At 42.8% G+C, this 21,348-nt stretch overlaps 1 protein-coding gene across 2 annotated transcripts in view; it reads right to left on the bottom strand.

Annotated features, from left to right (window-relative positions):
- Nucleotides 1-21,348, bottom strand: part of PLPP1 (phospholipid phosphatase 1) — a 62,952-nt gene that overhangs the window by 517 nt on the left and 41,087 nt on the right. For both annotated transcript variants that reach the window (XM_069963057.1, XM_069963056.1), the window contains exons 3-5: nt 20,520-20,800; nt 3,977-4,034; nt 1,297-1,473 (exon numbers count right to left, since the gene is read on the bottom strand). In XM_069963057.1, coding sequence (XP_069819158.1) covers nt 1,297-1,473; nt 3,977-4,034; nt 20,520-20,800 — 516 coding nt within the window. The remainder of the gene's footprint in view (nt 1-1,296; nt 1,474-3,976; nt 4,035-20,519; nt 20,801-21,348) is intronic.

Below are 21,348 nucleotides of genomic sequence, written 5' to 3' on the forward strand. Positions count from 1 at the left end.
GAACTACACATCTGAATGTTGTATTTAAGAGGTAGTCCAGGCAAAATTAATTTGCCCCTTTCTAGAGATCCATTCCCACAGCTCTATTGATTTCTATGGAGCAGCTCGAAAGTCCTACTTGGCTCTTTCCAGTGGCTCCATAGGAAAAAATTGAGCTGCGGGTCACGTTTTATATCCGCAGCTGTATTTATAACAAAGAAGCCCAGGCCTTGTAAGGAGGTCGGACCCCCCAGCAATCTCTTACTTGTCCCCTATCCTGTGCATACAGGACAGGTTAATTTTGCCTGTACAACCTCTAAGTGCATGGAGCATGTTGTGATTTTCCTCCTTTGATTTCTGGGGGCTGGAGAATATGGTATACATGGAAAGTGTGTGTGTGTGGTCTGAATAAGCATCTTTACAGGGTTAACACTCAGGACTACTGTGCAATACATAGGGCTTCATGCATAAAAAGGTTAGTATTGCCCATAGTAACCAACTAAAGCTAGAATCTGTCCTATTTTCCACTCCTCCTGGTTTTAGCTTCTAAATACTAATGCAAAATACTGATGAGTGAAAGTGTCCTGAGAATGAGTCATTGCTGGTTAAGACTTCGTGCACTCAATATAGCATCCTATTAACCTGAAAGATTCTTTACTATTGCTGACACATGGCCTGTATGGATTGCACATCACTCCGGCTGCAATCAAGTATGACAAGTACAAAAAGAATGGTGGGGACCACTGAAGCGTCTGTGATGACAGATGTGTCTGGGGTTGAGCATATGAGATGCCTGGTGCATTGCTCAGGAGACTGACATTTGTAAAGTGCCTTTGCATCACTTCTGATGACAGTTCTCAAAAGTTACTGATGTCGGACATATACTACAAATGGAAGCACAGATCTTGGTACAAGTAAGTGCTGAAAGCTATATTGTCATCTTGGCCTATGTGTGGAGACGCTATGTGACACACACATGAAACCACATCTCTGCATGCTCCGTGGCACTCTAAATATGGAGAACATGTCTGCACCCACTCCAAATACTTGTCTGACTGTTTAAGGGGCATTTATGGGAAGCAAACAGGGACTGATGGGAAGTCGTATGATTGACTTTTACTGTAATACAAACAGCTGTGTGCTGTCTGGTGAAGACCTCCGTGCAAAGTGTGGATCACCATGGTCATCTAGTGATGTCATCATGACGACTAAACATATCCCTAGGATACACTGTAAGTGTCTAGATCATAAATCACATCATAGATGTTAAATAAGGAGCAAACACAAGAGTCCCCACATCCTAAAGGTTTTACTTACAATAAGAACAGCAACAATGGCCCCTTGGAGAAGTCCGATCAGCACGTCGCTCCAGTGATGCTTATAGTCAGAAACTCTGGACAGACCGACATAGATGGAAGTGGCAACAAGAGCAAACTGAAGGGTGGGACGTAATAATCTGGCCCAATCTGCTCTCATCCTGGCCTGAAGATACAACTGGAGGGAGAACAGAGAAAATATTACAGGTTTACACTATGGAAAGAAGCATTAGGTTTTACTGGACAGTATGTCTAAACGCTCTGGGTATCTGTCCTTCTAGCTGCAGACAAGAGTCATGCTATGCTGCACATTACTTAAAGAGGTTGTCCAGTTTAGAACAAACATTTACATATACAGTTTTAGAAAATTGTAATAGATAAAAGACTCTCTTTGGTTACAGTGGCTACAAAGAGCATCTGTCACTATAGAGCAGTGATTTTCAACCTTTTTTGAGCCGCAGCACACTTTTTATACTTAAAAAATCCCGGGGCAAGCCACCAACCAAAATGGCACTAAAACAGTACATATTATACATAGAGTTAATAATATAGATTCTAAATGTATTTATACTCAGTGTGAAACCTGGGCCTGTTTTCTTCTCCCCCCTACTTCTCTCCTGTGCTTCTCTCCACCATGCTTCTCTCCACCAAACTTCTCTCTCCCCTGTTTCTCCCCCATCCCCAGGTTTCTCTCCCCCATTGTTTTCTCCTGTTTTACAGGGGCACCATAGTTTGGGGAACTTTCCCCGCAGCACACCCGACCATGTGTCGCGGCACACTAGTGTGCCACGGCACATTGGTTGAAAATCACTGCTATAGAGGACCACCCATTGATGAGAACAGACAATAGGCGTAAGACGGGGGAAAGTTAAGTCTTTGATCCACAGACTGGTGTTTTCTGGACAAAAGTGATTGATGGAGGTGAGCACCACCTGTATCACAGGTGCTGTATCTAATGGTCCTTTTACACGGAGTGATTATCATTTGAATTTTCACGATAACGATCGCATTTGAGCGATAATTCGCTTGTGTAAACACAGCAAACAAGCGATGAGCGAGAAATCGTTCATTTTAATCTTTTATCAAGTTCTCAAATCATTGTTGGTCGGTCACTGTATATTCGCAGAACGCTTCATGTCAACAGTCTTTCAACGATTTACCCTATGTGGGAGATAGGCTTAAGCGATCTTAAAACAATCACAATAATGAGTTTTCTAACGATATATCATTTCATCTTAGCACTGATTGTTTTTAAAAAAACACATTGTTACTTCCAAAATTATTAATTGTTCGATTGGGCGAATTTTCACTCCGTGTAAAAGAACCATAAGCAGACACGCTGTGCTGCAGCTGATGTCTGGCTGCCAAGCATATAGTGTCTGTCACAGTCCCTAATAAGAACAACACTTACAGCCAGATTTACCCAGTAGCAGTTTTGCATGGCGTATATTTGTTAAAGGATATCCAATACAGAAAACTGAAAAGTAAACCCATCACTTATAAAAAAAAAAAAAAAATTTATGTCGAACATGTCAACAGTTTTTATCTTTTGAGGTTAGACTTGGTGGATGAAGATTAGAGCTATGATTAAGTGGCGTCCCTGGTGCAGCACATCACTATTGCCAGACTTTTTAATTTTTTTTTTTAGATGAATCTAGAAATTATTCCCGTACAATTGAAACAAATATGAAAATGAGTTGGTATGAAAGCTTATAAGAAACTTGTGCCGGTGGTGAATCTAGGAATAATATACAATGATGTGTGCTTCTTACATTTCAGTCCCACCACAGGGAAAGTAAAGGAACCTATCTTTAGTAAAACGATACAGGAATATTGTGGTGTGTGGTCGCATCCTGCAGACGCCGCTAAATCAAAGATGAACATTTAATAAGGGCAGTCTCGGTAATACTGGAAATACTCAGCTACACGAGAAGCACAGATTTTTTTTTTTTGTAAGCTAGTAAAGAGGATATGCTCATATTATATGTGAAAGGGCAATGCAAGCCTGTGTATGACAGCAAAGGAAAACCATTATGCCCCCCATAAGGAAACCAGAATAAAAGTTATTTGCCAGGGTAGTCCTGGCAAAAACATGCCCGATTTCTTCTTCCCTTTGGGTGTGGTATTGCAGCGCAGTTCCATTGAAGTGAATAAAGCCAAATTGTAATACCACACACAAGGACAGGGGTTGCGCTGTTTTTGCAAGAAAGTATCAAGGTTTTTCTAATCCTGGATAACCGCTTTAGAGCTGCTATAACCGGCCTTATTCCTGACAGACACAAAAGGTGAAAAGAGAGGACAGCAGAAAAAAAAATTTCTTACAGACCCTGACTATGCAAAGCTGCTAGTGGCATGGTTTGGCATTATAAGTTTGATTATTTGCATGCACTTCTGTAACTATCCCATTTCTCTGAATGGAGCTTGCAGTAAACCACGTGTTTGCTGCACAAGTCTGAACAGGGTTATGTCCAGAGAATATGTTGCCCGCAGTTTTCCACAAATCTTGATCTGTCGCCACCTTAAAGCTTGGCTTTACATGAGCAGCAAGGAGCCATGCCAATACTGCATTGTGGCAGGACAGACCCTGTTGTAAGGGCCTTACTTACTACAGCCTTGTATACCCTATATTACAACACACATACATAATAATATGAAGGTTACTTATCACTTTGCATACTTACTGCTAGGAAGAGCATGCAGTACATGGAGAAAGAAGAGTGGCCCGAATAAAAAGACAACCTAAAAAGACACAAAATATTGATCTATTATTACACAAGCAAAAAAAATGTCATTTTCTTTTCTCAAAACTGTCCTCCCCCTGACTCATTGTATATGGTCCAGTCAGTATTAGTTTGAGAGCTGTTAGTAAGGGTGGGTTCACACTACGGAATTCTCGCGGATAAACTCTGCGGAATTCAGTCAGCTGGTCGCGCACCTTTCTGCCGCCTCCATAGACACCATTCTATGGACCGGTGTATTCCGCTATCCGCCGAAAGTGGTGACATGTCACTTCTTTCGGCGGATATCGGAATACGCCGGCCCATAGAATGGTGTCTATGGAGCCGGCGGAAAGGCCGGCTAACATTATCCACGAGAATTCCTCAGTATGAACTCACGCCAAGTCTGGAAAAGCTTGTTGGTAACTCCCATGATTTAAAGGGAACCTACCGGTCTTATATTATGCACAGAGCTGGACAGATAGCTGTTAAGAAACTCTTATCTCACACTCTCTCTTAGCCGATTGCTGTTTGCAAAGTATTAAAATCATGTTTTTCTTTTAAACTCATGAGTGATCGAGATGGGCTGAGCTGCAGCATGCACACCTCCTCCCCCTCCTCACTTATCCTTGCTTGGCTTCCAGCAGCCTTGTACCACCAGTCAGGCAGGGCAGGGAGGAAGGAGGCGTGCATACTGCAGCTTAGCGCAACTTCATTCTCTAGAAGCTTAAAAGAAAAATCTGATTTTATAACTTTGCAAACAGCCATCTGCTAAGAGACCTGTTACATTTTGTTATCTCTATATTAGATATCTGTCTATGTCTGTAGCTCTGAGCATGGTATGCAGCTGTCAGATTCCCTTTAACCAGTTGACAGAATAAAACTACATTTTTCTGTCCTGCTTTGACACAAGTATTTTTCCATTCTCCTTGTTTTACATAGTAACTGAGCACTCTCCTTGTACCGACCACATTCATTCCTATGCAAACTAGTTAAGGCACCCGAGAGAATCACATCATCGTATCTATTATGTAAAGCAGGGTTATTGCCTTGTGTCCGTGTCTACATGATAGTCCAGGCTCATTGATCGCTGCATTCTGCATACATTTAAAGCTTCACATTTCCTTTTCATGGAGCAGGGCCATGTTCACATTACACATACTCCATTTACCTTCCTACATCAATAACTTCCATCTACGTGAAATCATTAGGAGACGACAAGTGCCGGAAACTTCTTTGACTTTAAAGTAATAATAACGGGGTCCTTGGAAAGACTGGCACACATACTACACCTCTATATGCCCTAGAGACAAATTACCAGTAAACCCAAGTCATTCTGCCCTCTTGTATGGGGAAGCCGACTGACAATAAGTATAGTTATCATCCATCTTTACCAGATTCCTAGTCATACATTCCCTGTTCCCATATCATTAGAATATGGTCTTTACTATGGTTCTGCCTAAATGTTTTAGAAAGAGAGAATCCGCCTGGTGGCTTTACTATTCCTTCCAGCATGACGGGTCGTAGCAGCTGCTGTATGCTCACAGGCCATGCCAATGTGCTGACAGACGTCCCCATGGCATTACAGAGATTGGCGCCAGTTGCTGTTGTGTTAAAATACATTGAACCCTCACACATAAGAGTCCTATTAAGGGCCAAAAATAGGACTTTTGGCAGAGAGTTCCATCTCTCCTGTTATGGGCCCGGGTAAGAACGATGCATGGCAAGTAACAATGATCAAGGTGCAGAATACAAAACTAGAGACACTATAGTAATGACCACGGCATCCGTATGAAGGCTGAAAATCCTGGGATTGGTTAGTGTAGTGATCTGAATCTACGATAAACATCTATAATGCCGTGTTTAAAAGCCTCCTTCACATGGTGGAGGGACCTAGAGGACTATGTAGCCCATGTTAGTTTTGGTTGCTACAATCTCTGAATATTGTCGATAAAAAGTTTTCTGTGATCCAAGAATAAGATTTGGAGGACATAGAGTTGTCTGAAAGTATAACTTCCATTGCATAAGCTCTGCTCGGGATTTCCAGGGACTGTGACGTTGTCCCCCGGCATGCTTCATCCTGTCTAATAATAAGGTTAACATTTTCCTTGCAATAAAGAAAAAGTCAACAAGCAAGACGACTTCTTGGGGAAGCTCGGAAAATAAAACTGTTCTGGGCTTTGATCGATCCTTCATGAAAATTTTTCACAGGGATTCGGCAGGTCAGATCATGTTCAATAGAAGAAAGGGAAAGAAAATCCTCTGACTGCGTCTGTACATAATCAGCTTATTGAACGACGAATTTTCAGCTTTAATTCCAACCTATGTTTGACAAAATTCTGAATCCTTTCCAACTCGGAGGGGGGGGGGGGGGGGGGGAAATAATCTATAGTTCATGACTATCTGGACAGTAATCTCCTGGGTGACCTTGTCTATGAAGCCATTGACACTCCAAGTATCTCTATATGGCACCACATTGGGGAGGTATCCTGCCCTTAAATCAATACTTCACAAAGAGAAAAGCTCTGCAGATTGTCTCTTTCTCTCTCTCTCAGGAACCTTTGGCCCTCCAGCCGTTGCAAAACTACAATTCCCATCATGCCTGGACAGCAAAAGCAAAGTTTGGCTGTCCAGGCATGATGGGCATTGTGGCTTTGCAACACCTAGAGGGACCTAGGTTCCCCAATCCTGCTTTAGAGATTCCATAACTATTAACTATTAATTGACTTATAAATAAACATCACAATGCAAATCATCTTTATTACATTTAATCATTTACCGACTATAACATTTACTTTGCTTCAAGGTGAATTATCGTCTAAGTTTCACTAGTTTTATCAATACATGTTCTGTGATTCATAGATTCCAGTTATATTCATCACCCTTCATCATTTTTCAAAGGCAGCTCCTGTTGGTTATATAGTGCCAACATATCCCACAGCTCTGTACAGGGACCCAGTCCCGAATGGAGCTTATGAACTAATTTCCCTATGTTTGTCAGCTTTGTGAAACAAACTCCATGTTGAATTTTGATCCAACCTAAGACAAGACGCCAGTGCAACAAGCCAAGAAAGCTAACCAACGTCCTATGGATTGGATCCCGGTGGTCAGTAAAGGGTGCTGAAACAAGAAGGACTGGATACCCGAATAGCTGTGGGAGAGACATAAAAGTAGGACTATAAATCCCATATACATACTGCTAAGTGTTATCAGCCACGGTATCGGCAGAACATAGAGATCCGCTGTATACCACCCCACTAGGATCCGATACCAATGTTTCCTGTCTGCTAGACTCCCACTGGCAATACAACAATCAGCATTTCTTCCGCCAAAACACCCCATATTGTCTCCAGTCTTGGAAACCATTCTGAAAGGAAATTCCTTGGTTTAAAAGACGGCATGAAAAAGAACACAAAAATGTTATCAGCATAAAAGGAGAAAAGTAAGGAAATCAAATAATCTATCTTGTTATGCTTACATATCTCCTTATGATTTCCAATAACTTTGTGTGATACATAGGATAGCAAGGAAACTGTATGTGAAAACCAAGGCCTTTAGAAAAAAACATACAAAAATACAATAAACTTCAATCAGCTGTTCATAGTCATCTGGGAGGTGGGGAAGGGGTAGGTCCATCACGGTCCCCCAAAACTTCCTGGATGCCTTGTAAGGTAGCCCCTCCTGTTGGCGTGACCTGGCCTGGTCATTTGCTCTTTTCTTCATTGATAACAATGGGGCTCACTGTAGATTACTATCTTGTGCACTCTCTCTTTTTGGATGTCTCTGGAGATCGGCCATTTCTAAGAATCTCAAACAGGATCTATTAATAGTGGACTAGTTTTCAAACTTCAACTTCTCCCTAAAACAGCCGACCATGAACAAATATGTTGACAAATGATAACCATTATATTACCATTCCTGTAACAGCAAGTACTTGTGAAACACGCTAACCTTTATGAAATTCTAAGAAGAGTAAAGTTCAGCTGGTAATGCACTTATGACAGCAGATGAATCGTACATCTGACAGATTATTACCCAATATCCGTAAGACCCGAGCACAAATCAATAAACATTTACTGTACAAATTGTTACATTGTGAGTAAATAGAACACAACCCATATGATAAAGCATATACCATAAACGTTAATGATAAGCCACAGTACAGTACAACAAGCCATAAATATAGTGTGACGTTTACAGATATCGATAGTCATGTTCATGGCCATATGTATAGTGCATTACAAGATCAGAGCTGGGTGGCAACCACAGACGGCAAAGGGTCAATATTGCAACTCTAAAAACTTTTTCCATCTTTTTTTGCAAAAACATGAAGAAAAAAAAATAATAATAATTGCAAAAAAAGTAGTGTGAACCCAGCCTTACAGAGACTAGGTTCCCCTACTGATAAGACAAGTAATGGGAACTGCTTTGTTTCTCTGAGCGATGAGCTAAAGCATTTAACATAAGAAATTCAGATACTTTCCATATGTTTGGACTAGGTTTCTGTATCAAATTAGAAAATGACTTCTTTTTGGATTCAAAAACCCATTTTACATGATGACTGATGTATTATACACAGAGTAACATCCCATCCCTTCGGTGAGTAATTCAAAGACAAACTGTAAAATGCCTTAAACATAAAAATTTTAAAAATAAGATAAAAAAAATGACATGACGGTTGTCTCACTAGGTATGTCGAAATGCTAAATAACGGCCATTAAAAAAAAAGCGTTCCATTATAATAAGATCACGATTAGTCACAGCACCGTCAGCCGAGGTATTGCCAGCAGTTCCTTTCATTATTTCATGTGCCAAAACTGAAATTAAAATCTTAAAAGATGTAAGTCCACCAGAGAGGAAAAGTATTTGCGTGCCCTTAGGCGTATTTATACTTGGATCACCATATGCACATCTGTTTCGGCATGGCAGATGAGTCAGGGTATGACCCGCGCTTGGATTTCATTCTATTTGGGTGGCACCATTTTGAAATGTCCTTTCTTTTCCCTGCAGTTAAGGTTTTGTATATGGCAGAGATTTAAAGGGATGAATTTGTAATGCATTGTACAAAATCCTTTAGACCATCGTCATTACCTATTAATATAGTCCAAGCCCAGCAGTTGGACTTCATTCCCTTTAATATAATTTTCTTCATTGATAAAAATTGGGCTCACTGGAGCCTACTATCTTGTGCACCTTACATCTCTTTTTGGATGTCTCTGGAGATCGGCCATTTTTAAGATGATCAAACAGTGGACTATTTTTCGATCTTCAACTTCTCCCTAAACCAGCCGACCCATGAACAAATAGGTTGACAAATGATAACCATTATATTACCATTCCTGTAATAGCAAGTACTTGTAAAACACGCTGGGCGGACATAACCTTCCAAAAAGTGTTACATGGTGAACAGAAGACAACCCATACGATAAAGCATATACGATAAACATTAGTGATAAGCCACAGTACTGTACAACCAGCCATAAATATACAGAATTCCAATATGGAACAAATTCTTTTGTGGGGTCTGATTTCCATTGACTAGAGCTGAGCGCAAATCGAACACGCTAAAGTCTGATTGGCATTTAAATACCATGGGCTGAAGGCCATAGACTAAGACTATATCCATGTTTTCTCAGACTTCCTAGGGCTGCATCCAACTTTCCAGCCACCAATATTCAAACGCAGAATGAGTGACCAGTTGCTCTCAGCTCTCCGAATGAACATTAAGATTAAAAACTGGTGTGCCCTTGGGATGAACAGGCCCCCTTGGCTGGACCCCAAAAGGTCACAGTTTAAGAGTACTTTTACACAACCTGATATGCGGCCGTGTATGGCCGCAAATGAGCGTCAATCTGTGAGAACAGTGCTCGCTTGCTGCGCCTTTACAAGGCATAATGAAATACAAAAGGGTAAATTATTTGGAATCAGGGTCATTACCAATGCCTAGAATGCAGAAGTTTAGATGTCAAATAAATTAGGAAATGAAAATTTGTCAGGGTGATGCCCCTTTAAATGCTTTAATAATCTGATAGGATGAAGGGATTTCTGATGACTCCACAGAATGAAGAAAAGACAACGTTTTAATCCTAAACTAAAGGTTTTCAGCTTTGGCAGCTTTTGACTCATGATACAGTTAATATTTCTGTAACCAAAAGACATTGATGTTTCCTATATATCCACACAGGAGAGATGTCCTCAAAAAATAATAAATAGTTATGTCCCCCCACACAGCTAGGGATTATGTCTGGAAAAGCTTACATGACTGTGGTCAGTTACCATGGTGAGCTGGCACCGCGGCCTAGGTATGCCAAAATAGCAGACAGCATGTCTTTTATGAATCCATTTTTTTTAAAGATATCATAATCCACCTTTTTATAACATAATTTGACGCTTTACAAATCCTTTAGTCTGCTTGAAAATCCAGGACATTTTGGTCACTTGTCCTATAACACAAGGCTATCCTGACTATTGTGTTACCCATGAATGGATTCTATTAAAAAAAAAAAAAAAAAAAAAAAAGCTAATGTCCCAATATGGAGATCATCAGGGGGTATGGAGGTCGTGGATAGGGAACAAGTTAGCTTTATCTTGTAATATCCCTTTAAAGGAGAAGTCTGGTGAAAATTTTTATTTTAAGTATTGTATTGTCCCCCCAAAAGTTATACAAATCAGCAATATACACTTATTACGGGAAATGCTTATAAAGTGCTTTTTTCCCTGCACTTACTACTGCATCAAGGCTTCACTTCCTGGATAAAATGGTGATGTCACTTCCTGGATAAAATGGTGCTGTCACGACCCGACTCCCAGAGCTGTGCGGGCTGTGGCTGCTGGAGAGATGGCAGGGGGACACTGAGGGACACAGGACACTGGATGGACACTGAGCATCCCTCTGCCACCATCCTCTCCAGCAGCCACAGCCCTGAGAGTCGGGTCGTGACATCACCATGTTATCCAGGAAGTGAAGCCTTGATGCAGAAGTAAGTGCAGGGAAAAAAAGCACTTTATAAGCATTTAGCAGGGGGGGGCGCAATACAACACTTTAATAAAGATTTTCGCTGGACTTCTCCTTTAAGTCTCTTGTTTTTAACCAATCAAGAAGAGAATTTCTTTGCCTGTCACCACTACAACAATCATATTTTGAAAATCTTCAAAAAGGCACATTGGACCAGCATGAAGTAAAAGCCCAAAGATCTAAACTTCTATAAGGTTTGGACCTCGCTCTGGACTACATGCTGGATCCATGTCATTTAGGGACTTTCTTGCTCTGACTGAAATCAAACCAGAAGAACAGATTAGGAGGTTTAGAAGGCCCAATACACCAGCACCCCAGATCTCAGCTTTCCAAGCTCCAGCGTGTCCGATTTGCATCTTTAATTTACTTGGTGCCTCAGGGAATATTTTACAAGATTGACTTCATTTCATGATTCAGACTAAGTCATTGGTGGTTCACAGTCGCTTCAAGGCAGTTTTCATTCCTGTGCATTGCCCAGAACAGCCCTATGATCTACACTATGCTTAGACCACATTATAAGTAATGGCTTCCTGAAAGGAAAAGTCTACGAACTAGTCAGCAGTTTAACAGGGATGGAATGGGGATGTGCAGTGTAAAACAAGCATCAGTTCTTTTCATTGACTTAAAGGGAATGTGTCGCCAAGTAAAACATTTTTTTGAAAGTGTTAAAAGTGAATTTGTTAATTTTTTTTGTTAATTTATATGTGTTTTTTATTTTTTTTACATGTAAAGAAATATGAAAAATTAACGATCAAATTTTCCATATTTCCCAGTGATGGCCACCAGGGGGAGCTCCAGCAGGAAACTGCTGGTAAAAGCAGCCTGAAATAGGAATGCTGAAAAAAAGAGGCAGTCCCTGCTCAGCTGCTGTGACATCATCACCTCCCCCCTCTTTTCACAAAAGAACAAAGAGGGGAAAGGTGATATTATGTGTACTGTTGGGCATCGCCATTTTGTTGTTGTCTGCACAGCAGTACAGCCAGAAGAAGCATGTGACACTGCGGACACCAGAGAACAATAGCCTGTACTCTCCTGTGTGTCTGTCTATCTATCTATGTAGCCTACCTGTGCAATGTGTGACACAACAGACACCAGCAAACACTAGCCTGTATGTATGTATATATATATATATATATATATATATATATATATATATATATATATATATATATATATATATATATATATTATATATATAATATATGTGTGTGTGTATATTATATATATATATATATATATATATATATATATATATATATATAGTGGTGCCTTGGATTACGAGCATAATTCGTTCCGGGACAGTGCTTGTAATCCAAATCCGCTTTTAAACCAAAGCAAATTTTCCCATAAGAATTCATAGAAATGCAGACAATTGGTTCCACACCCCAAAATAATGATTTATTATTCTGAATAACATGTAAAACTAATGAAACAAACATTCAGAAACAGCAGAATCTGTGATATTATAAGTTACTGTACAGTAATGGAGAGGATGGGAAACACAAGGGCGGACAGAGACTGCAGGGAGCATGAAGGAATGAGCAGGGCAGAGGTGGGCACATACATGCAGCGCTCTCTGTCCAGGGAGAGAGGGGTTACAGCTATGGAGAGATTACCTCCACAGTCCTGTCCCCTGATGTAAGCCCCAGCCTGACGTGGACCTGCTATGATTTGGAAGATGAGGGAGACTTCTTGGGTCAGAGTACAGGGCTGTAGACCCCGCTATGCAGACCATTCCCCTCCTCCACTCGCACTCCCAACCAGTACAGGGAGCTCTTAAACCAAAGCAATGCTCTTAAACCAAGTCAGAATTTTGAAAAGACTGTGAGCTCTTAAACCAAAATGCTCTTAAACAAAGTTACTCTTAAACCAAGGTATCACTGTATATGTGTATATATATATATTTATTATGTATGTATATATAATATGTATGTATATATATATATAATATGTATGTATATATATATATATATATATAATATGTATGTATATATATATATATATATATATATATATATATATATATATAATATGTATGTATATATATATATATATAATATGTATATATATATATATATATATATATATATATATATATATATATATATATATATATATGTATGTGTGTGTGTGTATATATGTACAGGCTAGTGTTCGCTGGTGTCCGCTGTGTCACACATTGCACAGGTAGGCGGGATATAGAGACAGGGGGTAGAGGCTGGGGTGACGGGAGGGAGAGGCTGGGGTGACGGGGCAGAGGGAGGCTGGAGAGACAGGGGGGAGGGAGGCTGGGGTGACGGGGCAGAGGGAGGCTGGAGAGACAGGGGGGAGGGAGGCTGGGGTGACGGGGGGCAGGGAGGCTGGGGTGACGGGGGGCAGAGAGGCTGGGGTGACGGGGGGGGAAGCTGATATGGCAGAAGGAGCAACTGGGGGGGGGGGGGGGGGGGGGGGGAAGTAGGGGGCACAGGGAGAAGGCACGGTAGAGGCAGGCTGGTTCCCCCCAGAACAGTTACAGGAGGTGGTGGGGGTGAGAGGAGGTGAAGGGGAGAGAGGAGAAGATGATGGGGGTGACAGAGAGGTGAGGGGATGATGTGGGTGATAGAGAGGATGATGGGGGTGACAGAGGAGGTGAGGGGATGATGGGGGTGATAGAGAGGATGATGGGGGTGACAGAGGAGGTGAGGGGATGATGGGGGTGATAGAGGAGGTGAGGGGATGATGGGGGTGATAGAGGAGGGGATGATGGGGGTGATAGAGGAGGTGAGGGGATGATAGAGGAGGTAAGGGAATGATGGGGGTGATAGAGGAGGTGAGGGGATGATGGGGGTGATAGAGGAGGTGAGGGGATGATGGGGGTGATAGAGAGGATGATGGGGGTGACAGAGGAGGTGAGGGGATGATGGGGGTGATAGAGAGGATGATGGGGGTGATAGAGGAGGTGAGGGGATGATGGGGGTGATAGAGAGGATGATGGGGGTGATAGAGGAGGTGAGGGGATGATGGGGGTGATAGAGGAGGTGAGGGGATGATGGGGGTGATAGAGGAGGTGAGAGGATGATGGGGGTGATAGAGGAGGTGAGAGGATGATGGGGGTGATAGAGGAGGTGAGAGGATGATGGGGGTGATAGAGGAGGTGAGGGGATGATGGGGGTGATAGAGAGGATGATGGGGGTGACAGAGGAGGTGAGGGGATGATGGGGGTGATAGAGAGGATGATGGGGGTGATAGAGGAGGTGAGGGGATGATGGGGGTGATAGAGGAGGTGAGAGGATGATGGGGGTGATAGAGGAGGTGAGGGGATGATGGGGGTGATAGAGGAGGTGAGGGGATGATGGGGCATCGGGGGGTCTAATCGGGGCAGAAAAATCCTATGCAGACCTGAGAGGGATCCGGGCAGCTGTCAGTGAACCGTGCCGGCGAGGACTGGTGGTGCGCGGGGCTCCCCCGCTCCGGGCTGTGACAGGAGTGGAATGCGGCCTGGGAGATAGGGCAGCCCCGGCGTCCACCGCCCGCCGCCGCCGCTGTTTCCACCTGGTGGCCCTGGACGCCGGGGCTGCCCCATCTCCCAGGCCGCATTCCAATCCTGTCACAGCCCGGAGCGGGGGAGCCCCGCGCACCACCAGTCCTCGCCGGCCTGGTTCACTGACAGCTGCCCGGATCCCTCTCAGGTCTGAATAGGATTTTTCTGCCCCATTAGACCCCCCGATGCTAAATCCGGCCCTATCACCTCCTCTATCACCCCCATCATCCCCTCACCTCCTCTCTGCCCCAATCACCATCGTGATGCCGGCGCTCTCGGGTCCGGCAACCGCAGGGGGGACAGCATGCAGCAGACGCTGCTGTGCCCTGCTCCCCCTGCCATCAGCCTTACTCTCTCCATCTTCCCCCCGCAGCATCTCCAAGCCCGTTCCCCCACAGAACGCTGCTGAGCTGCTGCTGGGGGAAAGAAGGAGAGAGCTGCGGTGACTGGTGCCGGGACATTGCTGGGTGATGTCCCGGCACCCAAAGCAAAAGTTTATTAAATTTCTCCCCCTCCGGCGGGGGGCGGGGGTGGAGAGAGAGCTGCACACAGTTCTCCTGTCCACTCACTGTGCGGTCTCTCTCTCCTCCCCGGTTCTCGGGCTGGGACCTCAAGAAAATGGCGCCGCCACCCGCCCCATGTACTGTAGCTGTGTACTGCGCATGTCTATGCACATGCGCAGTACACAGTGACGGAGCCTCCAGTGAAGTGAACCAGACGGACTCCGTCGGTTCACTTCAATGATGTGGAGGTGCCGTATAGTGTCTGTGTGTGTGTCGTGAAATGACGTCACACACAGACACTATAAACATGGCAGCCCCCTGTGCAGCAATACATTTTAGAAAAAAATACTGAAACACTACATAAAAAAAAAAAAAAACATCCTACAGACTTATTTATACTTATTACTTTTCATAAAAAAATTATCAAAAATGTGACACTGTCCCTTTAAATCATCAGGTAAGGTAAATCTGAAAACTTTAGAACTCAATAATAAAAATTCTTTATATGTATTGTTTTTGCTGTACATACACTGGTATCTACACAAGGATCAGCTACCCAGAGCTTTATGAGTGTTTAGAGATGAGAGGGAAGCCTTGATTTAACTTTAAGGAACAGCAGAAATCATCTTCAGCAGGCACATACACAGAGCAAACGTTTTTAGAGTCTCTGCAGCATTAAACACATTCTAAATACTGTCCCTACTTCCTGTGCTTTGTCTTGCAATTTTTTTTTTTTTTTTTTTTTACATAGGCTGTCAATTGAGTTATTTGAAACCAAAGACCATTTAAAAAGGAACAGTTCAACGGAAAAAAAAAGTAAATCAACTGGTGTTGGCAAAAGATATATAAATTTGTAAATAACGTCTAATAAAAAAAATCTAAAGAATTCAGTTAATTATCAGGTGCTGTATGTCCTGCAGGAAGTGGTGTGTATTCTTTCCAGTCTGACACAGTGCTCTCTGCTGCCACCTCTGTCCATGTCAGGAACTGTCCAGAACATTAGAGGTTTTCTATGGGGATTTGCTACTGCTCTGGGCAGTTCCTGACATGGACAGTGGTGGCAGCAGAGAGAACCACTTCCTGCAGGACATACAGCAACTGATAAGTATTTTAAGGATTAAGATTTTTTTTTTATATATATATATATATATATATATATATAGAAGTAATCTACAAATATGGATAACTTTCTAACATTAGTTTATTTGAAAACAATTTTCTTATCCGCCCAGAGTACCCCTTTCAGTATCTCCAATGAATGAATCCCAAGGCAAGTTAAGCCCTACCTTTAGCATTTCTAAAGCTGAAAAAAAGCACAAGGGGCAGATAGAATCAAGTTTTACAAGATTGTTTCAGGAGCTTTTAGAAGATTTTATAGTCTAAAAAACAGGTGTTTTCTACTTTTTTTCTCTCTCTCATTTCTAGTTTTAGTTTCCCTTAAAGTCAACTTTGGAAATCATTTGACCTATAGGGTTAAGAGATATAGTAAACCCAAAGTAGTGGGATTAAAGTGCTGTCCCTGTTCTGCATCTGATATTTGTCACAAGGGATTTTTTTAGACTTTGGAAAACAGATGTTATTTTTTCATCCCGATTTCCAGCAGCACCATACTTGGCCTCAGTAAGTTAAACTGATGGCGTTGCCAGATGATGAAGATAACAGGAATCTGTCAATCTGCCCGGCTTCAAGTAATAACAGAAACCCTATGATGTGACAAGCAGGCTCTCAATGCACATGGGAGCTATCTGTTATCTGGGGGAAGGGGGAGAAGGGAAAACATATTACAAAACTATATACTAGGAACTGTTAAACCTTTTGTTGTGTAACAGCATGAGTGCGGATGCCTATGTAAGATTCCCAACCTGCCACTTTCTGCCCCCATAAAATACCCAACAGCCGTGCCCCTATTCTGTAAATGGATTCTGACACCTACTATGCCTCCCTACTCGAAAAGCCCTTGTCATCTTCTATGTCCTTTACCACCAAATCGACCCTCTACCATCTCCTGTCCCCAATAGTTCTAACCATCTCTACCCCCTCCCTAACAGTGCCCCTTACATGTTCTCAGACCCCCATCACAGAACCCCTGGTACTCAGTTCTGTCCCCTTGATCTTAATAAAGACATCAGTCCTCAACTCCCACAGAGCTCTCACCACTTTATGACCCTGTACCCCCCTTTCAACTTTGTACCAAGCTTTCCCCCTTTCATCTACTTTACAGAGCTCCCTTTCTGCCCCTGCCCCTAAATCGAGCTCCAGTCATCTTCCTCTTTAATGCCCGAAACCTCCCCTCTTCCTTTTGTATTCCTTGCTCTTCCACACAGAGCCCCTGCCACCCTTTCCCTTCCCCGAGCCCATGCTCTCTTGCAGTTAACCCCCCTTACATGCACACACCTCCGCAGAGCCCCTGCCATCTTGTAGTTACCCCCACCAAACACACACACACCTTCGCAGAGCCCCTGCCATCTTGTAGTTACCCCCACCACACACCTCCGCAGAGCCCCTGCCTACTTGTAGTTACCCCACCACACACACACACACACACACACACCTTCGCAGAGCCCCTGCCATCTTGTAGTTACCCCCACCAAACACACACCTCCGCAAAGCCCCTCTCTACTTGTAGTTACCCCACAACCACACACACACACACACCTCCGCAAAGCCCCTGCCATCTTGTAGTTACTCACCCATTATAATCATCACCACCACCACACACCTCCGTAGAGCCCCTGCCATCTTTTAGTTACCCCACCACCACACACTTCGGCAGACTCCCTGGCATCTTGAAGTTACCCCCCCCCCCCCCCCCATTACCACCACCAAACACACACCCTTGCAATCTTGTAGTTACCCATCCATCACTACACCTCCGCAGAGCCCCTGTCATCTTGTAGTTATCCCCATCACCACACACACACACCTCCGCAGAGCCCCTGTCATCTTGTAGTTATCCCCATCACCACACACACACACCTCCGCAGAGCCCCTGTCATCTTGTAGTTACCCATCCATCACTACACCTCCGCAGAGCCCCTGTCATCTTGTAGTTACCCACACCACCACAAGCACACACACACCTCCACAGAGCCCCTGTCATCTTGTAGTTACCCACACCACCACAAGCACACACACCTCCACAGAGCCCATGCCATATTGTGGCTAACCCTTATTATCCCCTTCTTTTCACCCCATTCAGGTTTCTTGGCAGTCTGGGGTCCAGGGTCCAGGTTACTGGAGCTGAATGAGAGCTGAGCTGCAGTAACCTAGCACAGCCACTATACAATATAAGGAGCAGTCAGCCCCTGGCTCTGTTCTCTGAATATATTAACAAGTAATTGTCAGGGGGTGCAGGGTGACATTAATGGCCTATACTCCGGATATGTCTTCAATAAATTTAGCCCAGAAACCCTTCAAATACATAAAGTATCCTGGAAAACTGTATGTATTGTACTAGGAAAAGGTTTTATTTGCAGAAACCAGACTTATTTAATACTAGAGAATCTATAAAGATTGAGAATAATAGGCACAGGGGTCCTTTAAAATCTTATTGCAACACCCATTTTATATTTTGCCCAACCTTACAAAGTTCTGTAATAAAGATGATATCATGTTTGTCTTACTGGTGCGATGTAGCTAAGCTGACAATCCTGGTATTAAGGATATGAGCAGGGTTACAGCAGGCCTTGGAAATAGCTGTAATGTCATATTCAGCAGAGCTGTGCTCATGTTACATTTAATTATAGTAACAGGCGCAGCTCCCCGATAGTCATGAAGGCCAGCAATGCAACATGCCAGGAACCAGCACTGTGGTATCTCGTATTGTGTATACAGCTGAGAATCGCTGCCTGCATACAAGCACACACAGTACACTGCACTATGAGCAAACTCAACCATATTCGCAAAGCAAAAGTATCAAAAAGTTATAGGAGAAGTCAAGTTATGTCAAAAAAGGGTACAAAAACCAAATGGTTTCAAAGAACCAATGTAGTAAGACAAAGCGACAGAAGATTCAGTACCCTCATTAACATCCACTCTAACTAAATAACTGACTCATGTCCCAACGTGTTTCAACCATAATGGTATCCTCAGGGCACAGCAAAGGCAAGGGTCCAAAGGTGTCCAGCAAGTTAAGTAAAACCTATATTTATATATAGACTTGGGCTGTGAACAACGGCACCATGCTTGAGTAGTAAACACCCGACTGCCGTATAGCCTGGTGGAAGTTATGTATATCCACCAAGCTTACCGCTAGGGCACAGCCAGTAGAAGAGATGGACTGGTGCTGCAACAAACAGCATATATATTCTGCAAACCAATATAACACATTAGCTACCTACTTCTAATACAAACAGGGTTTGGCACCTTGTCCAAGTCCAGTATAAGGGGACATCTTCTCCTACACGTAATCCAACTATTAATTTGGGACATAATCCAGTCAGAGCAAAAACTTACAACATAGGAGAAGAGCCAGCACTAGATATAAAGGTTTATCACAAGCATAATAAACAGAACAGATGCATAATAATCCTCAGCAGGCATAACACTATTATGACCAATGGTAAAGTAAATAAACTGGTGTGCCGATAAGATAACAAAAACTGGCACATCACCTAATAGGCTATTTCCATTACAGTAATGATACGCTGTAATAGCTCAAGAGCTGGTGTGAATTTGGAAGACCCTTTCCTGTAATTTAACTCCCTGAGATCCAACATGCCTACTCCTTGTGTGCCCTGATGGCAGACACTAAGCGTGTACCGTTAGCTTGAGTGCTATGACCACACAACTAGACCTTTCCCCACACATTTTAGGACTTATGAGGTTATCTGATATAATGCGAATATAACGTGGCGGTATACTGCTAACCGGTAAACACTGAATAATTAAAGAGATGACGTCACAAAGAAGCAACGTCTGTAACTGAAGACCAGCTGCTCCCGATAACAATACAAACTCTTTGCAGAGGTGCCGTTTTCTATACTGCGACAAACACCTTTGCCATGGTGCTATCATATCACAAGCTTAAAAAGACCCATGGTTCACTTCTGCATGCTTATAATGTTATATGAAAGGACACCGTATTACGGTGCTATTTTCCCAGAGCAAAGATATGGTGCCATACGTTGTGTCTACAGATCTAGAATACACAGAGACTAGATGTGCAACAGCCCCGGCTTAGCTCTATAACAGACCTCCACCTTCAGTAAACCACTCATATCTCGCCTATGCATGCGGCCACACCTGAATTCTTGAGTTTGCACTGGAAATAAGTGTTCGTGGAAATGTATACTGTAATATATAACTCTTGTAATCTAAAGGTGAAGCAACAGATATCACATGGGAGTTCCTGGTTAACCAACGTTTACATATGTCCGTTGTGTAAAGTCCTCTATCAGCAGATGAAAGTTCCTCTATTATGTCGGTGATAAAATGTTAATACTAACACACACGAAGGAGTGTACTCACCGCGCCTCGCTGGACTTCACAGGATCTCCTAGACATTCAAAGTTCTCGATGTATCCTGCGTTACAGTTGATCTGGCTCCAGTTCGGTTTACAGACATCAATAAAGTGAGGCCTCAGGCGCCCTATAGTGTACTTGGCGATATCTGTCAGCGACTGGCTTACTGCCGCTCCGAAGATGAACGTGCCAATGGCTTTGTAGATAGTGGCTACATAGTGATTTCTGACAAAGCCGCTCGACTGCAACCGGTTATAATATACAGACAGGGCTTCCCCTAAAATGATCTGTAGGAAAGAAAGAGATGCAGGTTAATACCTTGGGCAGCCATGTCACAGCATGTACAGGATAACCTGCAAATTTTCAATATCTATATGGTTTGCCTAGCATAATACCAAGATGACTTAGATACACGTAAAGGGATCACATGCTGCACAGTCTTTTCTATGGTTGCACCAATCTCAGTTTTACGGATCGAGTTACATATCGAGTTCACATCTTTGGATTAACTGAGCTCATTTGTTAACATGTTGGTATAATCTATGACCAATGGAGAAGCCCCATTAATAAGACCTGGTTTGGGGGGCACAGAGGGAATTGGACATAAACCAATGTCTTCTCATCAGAGTTTTCATTAAAAGAAGGATAAGATTAGTGATACTTTATAGAGAACTTTTATTATACTACCTAATTTATGCGGTTCTTTCCGATAATAATATAATGTACCGGGCTACACACCAAGTTTCTAAACTTTGTTTCACCTCTGCATTCCAAGTATCGAAATGTTCCAAATAATGAAAACTGTTCACTATAACACATTAAAGGCAATAGGTCA

The sequence above is a fragment of the Dendropsophus ebraccatus genome, chromosome 3 (genome assembly GCF_027789765.1).
Source record: "Dendropsophus ebraccatus isolate aDenEbr1 chromosome 3, aDenEbr1.pat, whole genome shotgun sequence".
NCBI classification, from domain to species: Eukaryota; Metazoa; Chordata; class Amphibia; order Anura; family Hylidae; genus Dendropsophus; species Dendropsophus ebraccatus.